The sequence below is a fragment of the Temnothorax nylanderi genome, unplaced genomic scaffold, assembly GCF_030848795.1.
Source record: "Temnothorax nylanderi isolate EJ_2023f unplaced genomic scaffold, tnyl_v1.0 TNYL_tig0391_pilon, whole genome shotgun sequence".
Lineage (NCBI taxonomy): Eukaryota > Metazoa > Arthropoda > Insecta > Hymenoptera > Formicidae > Temnothorax > Temnothorax nylanderi.
The window spans coordinates 91,507-103,440 of NW_027249453.1; the positions used below are offsets into that span (position 1 = coordinate 91,507).

General features: G+C 36.2%; 1 protein-coding gene across 1 annotated transcript; it reads left to right on the forward strand.

Annotated features, from left to right (window-relative positions):
• LOC139782141 (uncharacterized) lies at window positions 1–396 on the forward strand. Its single transcript, XM_071721088.1, has one exon. The coding sequence runs from the start codon at window positions 1–3 to the stop codon at window positions 394–396; it is 396 nt and encodes a 131-aa protein (XP_071577189.1).
• Window positions 397–11,934: the final 11,538 nt, after the last annotated feature.

Consider the following 11,934-nt stretch of genomic DNA (forward strand, 5'->3'; position numbering starts at 1 on the left):
ATGTTGCTCTCTTATTTTGAAACAACTTGGATCGGCACTATTAATCGGCGTAAAGTAAGAAGTGGTGCTCTTTTTCCCGTAGCCCTGTGGAACCATTACGATACTACTCTAGAAAATGGAGATCGTACCAACAACATCGTTGAAGGTTGGCACAACGCCTTTAACATTCGTGCTCAAGCGGCTCATGTTACGCCATGGAAATGTATCGATTTAATGCGTGATGAACAAGCTATGACTGAATTAAAGCTTGAACAGATACTTCGAGGCGACGTTGGACCAAAGAAAACCAGAAAATATCGAGATCGTAATAGGCGATTGCTTAATGTCGTGGGCACCTATGGTAAAGGCGACGTTGTTGAATATCTGCGTGGTGTTGCCCATAACTTAGCCTATTAGGATTATTAATTGTTCGGTGCAATGTACCTGATTATATGTAACTTCGTTTCTTGTTATTATATTTAAAAATTGATATCTCGAAAGCTATAATATAAATAATGTAATATAATGATACACATATACCTTGATATTTCTTCAACTAATTTTTGCAAACATGCAAACCTTTTGCATCTGGGACATATATGCACGGGATGTTGTTGATTCGGGGATCTGTTGCATCTGGGATATTTATGCACGGGATCTTTTGCATCTGGGACATTTATGCACGGGATGTTGTCGATCTGGGGATCTCTTTGGAGGGATCTTTTTGGTGGGATTTTTTGGTTTGGGTGATTTTTTCAGGGATCTTATTGATGCCAACCTTTTTCTTACTATGGCTTTAAAGATATTATTATTTTCTTTTCATGATTTACTTATTGTTCAATAATTTGAGTTAATACTAACCCTTGTCACACGGATACTTTGGTCACGTTACATACGTACGTCACGCTTTTCTTCGTGCGTTGCCGTAGGATTGGCTTACGTGTCGCGTAACGTAAGATTCTCACGTAAGGTGGCGTAAGATGCTACGGCAATGTACGTGCCCTGGCCTTTACGTGATAGCATATAACTCGCGCACTCTATTCTTATATCTCTATGATCTCATCCGTCTAAAGTTTGCCAAATTATAAGTGACAACGCTATCTCCCGATATTCGCAATAATCGATTAACCGTTGAGAGGATCATATCTATAGATATATGACAATTAATGTTACTGCTATGTCTCTCGTCAATCAACATGATGGCGCCCATGGAAAATGAGAGGACCACAATATTATGTACACGTACAATTTACATACTATATTCGCCTACTATATGTGTGTATTAAGCAGGGATGAACAGTAATATTTATTTTCAATAATCCGTACATAAAACGAATGATAAACAAAAATTTCAACGATTTTTTCCATTACGGATTACTTTTTAAATAATTAATTAATGCGTTTTCTTTCATTACGCATTACTTTTCAAATAATCAATGCGATTTTTTCCATTACGGATTACTTTTTAAATAATCAATGCGATTTTTTTCATTACGCATTACTTTTTAAATAATCAATGCGATTTTGTTTATTACGCATTACTTTTTAAATAATCAATGCGATTTTTTTCATTACGCATTATTATTTAAATAATCAATGCGGTTTTTCGCCTGCGCGAAGTGCCGCGTCGCGCTCCTCGAGTTGTATCGGACTACTGGTATCAACTCTCAGCAAGAAGATAAACTATAATTTGATTTTGATTTTTGCTTTCCGAGTTTATTTTATTTTATTTATTTGGTTGTCTCTGATCCGGTGTTCGAACATGAGATAGATTGATATTCAGTTGGTTTTGATTCTGTTTTTGTTTTTTTGTTAGCCTTGATTATTGTACACACGGGGACAGGAATGCCTTAACACATGAAATTGCACGCGTATCGGAGCATATTCAGAGCGCGTGCTCCGTCTCTAGATATTCGTTCATCATGACTGTAAGTATCCGCGCAAGACTCTCGTATAGTAATGCAGCGTAACGTAACGTGGATCAACGCACAAGAAACGTATCGGTTACGGCGTTATACGTATACAAGAGTCTTGTGCGGAGGGTCTTAATTACTCGGCAAAGTTGTCCCAATATATATTTTAAGAATATTTTATAATAATATATTTCAAATAAATAAATAATTAATTAATAATATAATATCAGGGTATATTAATTAATAATACACTCGTACAAAAAAAATAGGGAACACTTCATGAACTCTAAAAATTAGGCTATTTTCAAACTGCTGTAAGTCGGCAAAAAATTATCGTAAAAAAAATTTAAAAAAGCACTTTGAAGCTTGAAGTTTCAACTTTAACGCACTTTCGGTGGATTTTAAAAATTTTTTTATTTTCTCTGTTGTACGCCTTAAAAAAAAACACATTGTTTTGTTCCTAAAAATTAACTTATGTTTGACTACTTGAAACTCAATTAAAAATTTTTTTTTCAAAAATTTCAATTAATGTTTCATAAACTACATAATTTTACCTACAAAATGCTTTTTTTAAAATCTTCCTACGATTTTTTTTGACCGATTTACACGACTTTGAAGCAAACCCTGTATTTTTTAGAAAAAATGACGTAACTCGATGAAAAATCATCGTAGAACAAACAAAAAAAAAGCATTTTAAAGCTCAAAATGTCAGCTTTAACGTGGTATCGGTGACTGTAAAAAATTTTTCTGTCTTCCTTGTTTGGTGCTAAAATTAAAAATGTTGATTTATTCCTTAAAATTACACATTTTTAACACTCTGCAGTTTGATAAAAAAATTTTTTTCACAAAATTCAATACAAATACCACAAACTGTAACATTTTACCTACAAAATGCTTTTTTTTAAATCTTCCTACGATTTTTTTTGACCGATTTACACAATGTTGAAGTTAACCCTTTTTTTTCTTGAAAAATGACATTTACCGCCGACATTAGCATTAACCAATGTGCACCACGTGAAGGTTGTCGGTCGGATTTTGCACATCGCGTTTGTGTGTGTGTGTGTGTGTGTGTGTGTGTGTGTGTCACAGCAGAGATAAGGACTCCGCAGCTCGTCATTTCTGCAGTATTTAAATGACTCTAAACCCTCTCTGCTGTGTGTGTGTGTGTACGTGCGCGCGCGTGCCTTTAAAATTGTGTATTACCTCCTCTCTGATTAATTACTGCTTGCAATCGCTCTCGCATGTTTATGCATCTTTCAATTGCGCTTTGTGGAATTTCGCGCCAAATTTGCCTAAGTGCTTCTCCCAATTGGTTCAGATTATACGGCTGCTCCTCGCGACGCCTTAATCGTCGTCCTATTTCGTCCCAAATGTGTTCAATGGGATTTAAATCCGGACTATTGGCGGGATGTGGTAATAATGCAATATTATGCTCTTCGAAAAAGCGCCGAGTTACGTTGGCCGTGTGAGGACGAGCGTTGTCTTGCATAAACACAAAATTTCGGTGTATTTGACGCAAAGGCAAAATGTGAGGTCGAAGAATGTCACTCACATAACGCGCACTTGTCATCGCAGGAGGTGGTAAAATGACTAAATCGGTTCGGCTTCTCACGAAAATGCATCCCCACACCATCACGGAACCGCCGTTATGAGCTCGTACTGGCATAACGCAACGGCGGTTGTAACGTTCATTTTGTCGACGCCAAGTACGTACACGACTATCATTGCCGTAGAGACAGAAACGCGATTCGTCGGAAAAATTAACATTTCTCCATTGCCTCACGGTCCAGTTTATGTGATTCTGCGCAAATTGCAGACGAGCACGACGATGCGTTAAACTAAGCATTGGCACTCGCGCACGAGAATGAGAAGCAAGACCAACTTCTCTCAAACGATTACGAATAGTTTCTTCGCTAATGTTACGTAAGGGAATAATTTCATTGCGAACATTCCTTGCGGTAATCGTTCGTCTTTGTACAACTTGACGAACAATATGACGATCTTGTCGGATCGTAGTTATTCGAGGACGACCACTGCCTTCACGTCTCGCATAATGTCCTGTTTCTTGATATCTGGCCCAATCTCTACTCACTACGGAAACGGATACGTCAACACGTTGCGCTACGTACCGCATGGAAAAACCTTCCAGAAGTGCAATTATCCGTGCAACTTCTACTACCGGTAAATGTCTACGCATCATTTCGAAAATTTTCTTTCGCTTGTTACGCTGCGAGACTTATCAAAATTTTGTTTCGTTTTTCACACTACAAGAATCGGCTGTGAACACATTTCGGGATTTAAATATTGGCGGGATTCTGTCACGTGTCACAAGTCACGTGATTGCATACGGCGCGAAGTTTGCAGCAAGACGTTGATTTTTAGAGATATGCGTACAAAAATTTATAAACACAGTCCACAGCCGATTCTTGTAGTGTGAAAAACAAAACAAAATTTTGATAAGTCTCGCAGCGTAACAAGCGAAAAAAAATTTTCGAAATAATGCGTAGACATTTACCGGTAGTAGAAGTTGCACGGATAATTGCACTTCTGGAAGAAGGTTTTTCCATGCGGTACGTAGCGCAACGTGTTGACGTATCCGTTTCCGTAGTGAGTAGAGATTGGGCCAGATATCAAGAAACAGGACATTATGCGAGACGTGAAGGCAGTGGTCGTCCTCGAATAACTACGATCCGACAAGATCGTCATATTGTTCGTCAAGTTGTACAAAGACGAACGATTACCGCAAGGAATGTTCGCAATGAAATTATTCCCTTACGTAACATTAGCGAAGAAACTATTCGTAATCGTTTGAGAGAAGTTGATCTTGCTTCTCATTCTCGTGCGCGAGTGCCAATGCTTACAATTAACGCATCGTCGTGCTCGTCTGCAATTTGCGCAGAATCACATAAACTGGACCGTGAGGCAATGGAGAAATGTTAATTTTTCCGACGAATCGCGTTTCTGTCTCTACGGCAATGATAGTCGTGTACGTACTTGGCGTCGACGAAATGAACGTTACAACCGCCATTGCGTTATGCCAGTACGAGCTCATAACGGCGGTTCCGTGATGGTGTGGGGATGCATTTTCGTGAGAAGCCGAACCGATTTAGTCATTTTACCACCTTCTGCGATGACAAGTGCGCGTTATGTGAGTGACATTCTTCGACCTCACATTTTGCCTTTGCGTCAAATACACCGAAATTTTGTGTTTATGCAAGACAACACTCGTCCTCACACGGCCAACGTAACTCGGCGCTTTTTCGAAGAGCATAATATTGCATTATTACCACATCCCGCCAATAGTCCGGATTTAAATCCCATTGAACACATTTGGGACGAAATAGGACGACGATTAAGGCGTCGCGAGGAGCAGCCGTATAATCTGAACCAATTGGGAGAAGCGCTTAGGCAAATTTGGCGCGAAATTCCACAAAGCGCAATTGAAAGATGCATAAACATGCGAGAGCGATTGCAAGCAGTAATTAATCAGAGAGGAGGTAATACACAATTTTAAAGGCACGCGCGCGCACGTACACACACACACACACAGCAGAGAGGGTTTAGAGTCATTTAAATACTGCAGAAATGACGAGCTGCGGAGTCCTTATCTCTGCTGTGACACACACACACACACACACACACACACACACACACACACACACACACACACACACACACACACACACACACACACACACACACACACACACACACACACACAAACGCGATGTGCAAAATCCGACCGACAACCTCCACGTGGTGCACATTGGTTAATGCTAATGTCGGCGGTAAATGTCATTTTTCAAGAAAAAAAAGGGTTAACTTCAACATTGTGTAAATCGGTCAAAAAAAATCGTAGGAAGATTTAAAAAAAAGCATTTTGTAGGTAAAATGTTACAGTTTGTGGTATTTGTATTGAATTTTGTGAAAAAAATTTTTTTATCAAACTGCAGAGTGTTAAAAATGTGTAATTTTAAGGAATAAATCAACATTTTTAATTTTAGCACCAAACAAGGAAGACAGAAAAATTTTTTACAGTCACCGATACCACGTTAAAGCTGACATTTTGAGCTTTAAAATGCTTTTTTTTGTTTGTTCTACGATGATTTTTCATCGAGTTACGTCATTTTTTCTAAAAAATACAGGGTTTGCTTCAAAGTCGTGTAAATCGGTCAAAAAAAATCGTAGGAAGATTTTAAAAAAAGCATTTTGTAGGTAAAATTATGTAGTTTATGAAACGTTAATTGAATTTTTTGAAAAAAAAATTTTTAATTGAGTTTCAAGTAGTCAAACATAAGTTAATTTTCAGGAACAAAACAATGTGTTCTTTTTTAAGACGTACAACAGAGAAAATAAAAAAATTTTAAAAATCCACCGAAAGTGCGTTAAAGTTGAAACTTCAAGCTTCAAAGTGCTTCTTTAAATTTTTTTTACGATAATTTTTCGCCGACTTACAGCAGTTTGAAAATAGCCTAATTTTTAGAGTTCATGAAGTGTTCCCTATTTTTTTTGTACGAGTGTATAATATTACGTTTGAAAAGTAACTCATTACCGTAATTCGTTACTCATTGAAAAAGTAACTCATTGTTATCGTATATAACTCGTTACTCATTAAAAGAAGTAACTCAACGTTACTTCCATAACTCGTTATTCGCATTGAGAAGAGTAACTCGTTACCGTTACTCATTGAAAGAAGTAACTCATCGTTACCGTAACTCGTTACTCATTCAATAAAGTAACTTATCGTTACCGTAACTCGTTATTCTCATTGAAAGAACACCGAAAAAACGGTTTTGCTGAAAATTTTAAAAATTTAGCTAGATACAGATCTAAAAATAATTTTGTTGCACCATCAAAATAATTATGTAGAACGTTCAAACTGATTTCTAAAATGTCAAAATTTTTTACAGAATTATTATTATACTTTAGCGACCTACTATAATTATTTTAATCTTACAACAAAATTATTTTCTGTGTTTAGCTAAATTTTTATATACTTCAGCAAAACCGTTCTTTCCATGAAGTAACTCGTTCCCGTTACTCGTTACTCATTGAAAGAAGTAACTCATCGTTACCGTAACTCGTTATTTGCATTGAGAAAAGTAACTCGTTACTGTTACTCGTTATCTATTAAAAAAGTAACTTGTTATCGTTATTGTTATTCTAGAAGTAATGAATTGTTACAACTTTCGTAAAATTTTAATATATTTAAACATTGTATTTTTTGATTCTGTACACTTTATACATATTTACATTAAGCAGATAGTCAGAATAATTGGTTTACATCAAAAAGGTCACAGCAAAGCAGAAATTGCGCGCATTGTGGGATGCAGTCGTCGAACAGTTGCGTTGTAGATCACCAAGGACGAAGAAGGAGGAATAAACAATCTCCAAGATCATCGAAAGAATAACAGAGGTCCTTAGAAAACAACACCGGAAGAAAATGAAGAAATTGTTAGAGCTATGGATGAAAATCCATTTGGTGCAGCTGAAACTGTCTTACAGAACAGGAACTTAAATATTTCCGTGAGAACAATTAGACGCCGATTAAATGCTGCAAAGGTTCACTCTCGTCCTGCAGCAAAGAAAATAGAACTAAAGCCAGAACATCGAAGACAAACAATGCAGTTTGCAAGAGAACATTTGAATACACTTCAAGAAGAATGGAACGCTGTTGTTTGGATGGATGAAAAAGTCTCCTCATCCACAGAAGATGGACGTTATCGTGTCTGGCGACCAAAAGGAAAACGTTTAAATCCAAAATACGTTCTCCCATCAGGATATAGCGGGAGCATCACATTAAAATTTTGGGGAAGCATGACGGCCAATAAATTATTAGATCTCGTAGAGATATCACCAAGAATGAATGCCGAAGAATATGTTGAAATCTTACAAGAAGTATTAAAAGCTGGCATTAGACGCATTTATCTCGAAGAACAATATTCGGTTGTGAAAATAGCAAGACAAGTGTCGTTCATAGATTGGTGCAGCATGGTTCGAAGTAAATCCGGACATTCAACAAATTCGATGGCCAGCAAAATCTCCGGATTTAAATCAAATAGAAAACGTTTGGGCTTAAATAAAATCGAAATGGATAGCTGGCCAATTAAGGAGCATTAAAGAACCACGTGCATTAAGTGTGGAACGAATTATCTGTGCGGATTATACACAGAATTTAGAAAATTCAGTGCAGAGAAGATTTCAATTAGTCTTTTCCATCTTCACGATGATGCTATCGCTCCAATTCAGGCAGTCCGCTGGTTAGCACGCCATATTACATTTCTGAAATAGAAAACAAGTACTGAAATTATTAATAACATATTCATTTCCATTTCTTTATTTTAATTTTATACTACTTTATTATTTTATATTACTTACTCTAATACGGTATCTAATATTCTTCATTTTAATCTTCACAACGATGCTATCGCACGAAGACAGGTAGTACACGCCACATTGCATTTCTGAAACACAGAATAAGAACATAATTAATAACAAATTTATTAATACTAATATAATTTTTTATTTAAATATCAGGTATATCTTATTGTTAGATATATTTATACGTACTCTAATATGGTATCCAATATCCATCATTTTCAATGACCAATTGAAGTCTTCTCTGCATTGAATTTACTAAATTCTGTGTATAATCCACCCGCACAGATAATTCGTTCCACACTTGATGCACGTGGTTTCTTAATGCTTCTCTGGTTCTTAATTGGCCGGATATCCATTTCGATTTCATTTGAGCCCAAACGTTTTCAATTGGATTTAAATCCGGAGATTTTGCTGGCCATCGAATTTGTTGAATGTCCGGATTTACTTCGAACCACGCTTGCACCAATCTAGAGGTATGAACGGCACTATTGTCTTGCACTATTTTAACGACCGGATATTGTTCTTCGGGATAAACGCGTCTAATGCCAGGTTTCAATACTTCTTGTAAAATTTCTACATATTCTTCGGCATCCATTCTTGGGGTTATCTCTACGAGATCTAATAATCCATTGGCAGTCATGCTTCCCTAAAAGCCTAATGTGATTCTCCCGCTATATCCTGATGGGAGAACGTACTTTGGATCTAAACGTTTTCCTTCTGGTCGCCAGACACGATATCGTCCATCTTCTGCGGATGAGAAGACTTTTTCATCCATCCAAACAACAGCGTTTCATTCTTCTTGAGGTGTATTCAAATGTTCTCTTGCAAACTGCATTCTTTGTCTTCGATGTTCTGGCTTTAGTTCTATTTTTTTGCTGCAGGACGAGAGTGAACCTTTGCAGCATTTAATCGGCGTCTAATTGTTCTCACGGAAATATTTAAGTCCCTGTTCTGTAAGACAGTTTCAGCTGCACCAAATGGATTTTCATCCATAGCTCTAACAATTTCTTCATTTTCTTCCGGTGTTGTTTTCTGAGGACCTCTGTTATTCTTTCGATGATCTTGGAGATTGTTCATTCCTCCTTCTTCGTATTTGGTGATCCACAACGCAACTGTTTGACGACTGCATCCCACAATGCGCGCAATTTCTGCTTTGCTGTGACCTCCTTGATATAAACCAATTATCCTTCCTCTTTCTGCTGTATTTAAATTTGCATTTAAGTGCCGCTCCATCTTTACGACTTTAACCACTTTATGTCAATTTCATTTTTATTAATCTTTTATTTAGTATTAGTTATTGGATATGTTACTATGGTAATATAAATACGGTGCCAAAATTCAATGATGTAATTTAATTTAAATTATAATTAACATCGATTTTATTAGAAAAATAGCCAATCTGCTGTTATGTCAGCAAATATTATATTCATGTGCTCTCTCTCTCTACGAGTGTATATAGACATAATTTTTTAAACGATATTATGCTTTTTTTCACAAAAAGTAATAGCAACGCGTAAAAAGGAAACAATAACGTAATATTTTTATAAAAGTACTTTTAATTTTAATAAAGTAAAGTATTTTTATAAAGTAACGTTTATATATATATATATATATACATGTGATTTCTGTCCAGTGCTCTGAATGTTATGTGATTTTCGCCCAGTGCTCTGAATGTCATCTAGTCATACATATCATGCTTTGATACAAGGAACGTGAAAAAGAGCAGGAAAAGAAAAGAACAAACAGAAGAGACAGATTCAAGCTTTGTCTTTTAATCTGGACGAAGACAATGCCGAAAAATCCCCGCAGTCAGAAAATGAGCAATCTGATGGCCTCGCGATTAAGAAGATTAAGAAAAATCCAGATGTAGATACAAGTTTCTTGCCAGATAGGGAAAGGAAGGAGGAGGAAAATAAACTTAAGGAAGAATTGAGGCAAGAATGGGCTGGAAATCAGAACGCGTTGAAGGAAGAAGAAATTGAGATCACATTCAGTTATTGGGATGGATCTGGCTATCGTCGGAGTGTTATAATGAAGAAAGGTGAATGTCTCAGTGATTTAGAGAATTTTTAAGTTATTAAAATACTCCAGTGTCACTTTTGGAGTAACATTGGCGTGATATATAATGTTCTACTGCATAAATTAAATTTTCACATACAGGTAATTCTATCTATCAGCTTCTTCAGAGATGTTTAGAAGTTCTGAAGCGTAAATTCAGCGAGCTTAAAACAGTAATGGTAGATCAGTTAATGTATGTCAAGGAGGATCTTTCTTATATTACCGCACCATTATACGTTTTACGATTTTATTGTAACTAAGGTAAAGATACTAAGTGATAAAACTTATGAAGCAATATCACAATGTTGGCATGTTATTTTAATGTATGTAATATTGCGATTAGGCACGAGGAAAAAGCGAACCTCTGTTCACATTTGACGTTCACGATGATATTCGTGTCATGCACGATGCTTCTGTCGAAACCGAGGAATCACATGCCGGAAAAATTTTACTTAGGTATTTATCATTAAAAGAATACTTTGTATAATTCTCTTTTATGTTATTTCTCATTAGATCATGGTACGAGAGGAACAAACACATTTTTCCAGCGAGTAGATGGGAACCTTTTGATCCAACGAAAAGTTATGACAAGTATACAGTGTCGGATAAAAATAGGAAGAAAGATAAAATCTGATAAACTTAGATTCAACGAATTGTCCAATTTATCATTAAAAGAATACTTTGTATAATTCTCTTTTATGTTATTTCTCATTAGATCATGGTACGAGAGGAACAAACACATTTTTCCAGCGAGTAGATGGGAACCTTTTGATCCAACGAAAAGTTATGACAAGTATACAGTGTCGGATAAAAATAGGAAGAAAGATAAAATCTGCTAAACTTAGATTCAACGAATTGTCCAATTTCGTTTAAAGGATTCAGATTCAAATTCATTCAGTTATGTGATAATATTTAATTCATTTACTCGATTATGTAGCTCTACTAAATTACAGTCCTTTGAATCTGAATCCTTTAAACGAAATTGGACAATTCGTTGAATCTAAGTTTATCAGATTTTATCTTTCTTCCTATTTTTATCCGACACTGTATACTTGTCATAACTTTTCGTTGGATCAAAAGGTTCCCATCTACTCGCTGGAAAAATGTGTTTGTTCCTCTCGTACCATGATCTAATGAGAAATAACATAAAAGAGAATTATACAAAGTATTCTTTTAATGATAAATACCTAAGTGAAATTTTTCCGGCATGTGATTCCTCGGTTTCGACAGAAGCATCGTGCATAACACGAATATCATCGTGAACGTCAAATGTGAACAGAGGACCGCTCTTTCCTCGTGCTTATAGATATCCATTAACAGGTGGTACTTATGGTCGGCAGTCCAGACTCCGGAAAATCGCATTTTGCAAAGAATTATCTGAAGTGTTACTCACGATTTAAATTCCGTACATGTTTTGACCCGCTGTATTGACGCTGCGATTTTTACAATTGTTTGTTGTTAGATTACTTGAGAAGGACCCGAAGCTTGGGTCGAAACGTCGTGTAATTGTGAAAATTTTGGCCAATTATAGTCGATTAAATATACGCACCTTTTGTTATTTATTATTGGCGGAACAAACACATATTTCTTATAATTATCTGAA

Excerpts from the sequence above, each read along its gene's own strand:
- LOC139782141 (XM_071721088.1), top strand. The coding sequence starts at position 1 with ATGTTGCTCTCTTATTTTGAAACAACTTGGATCGGCACTATTAATCGG.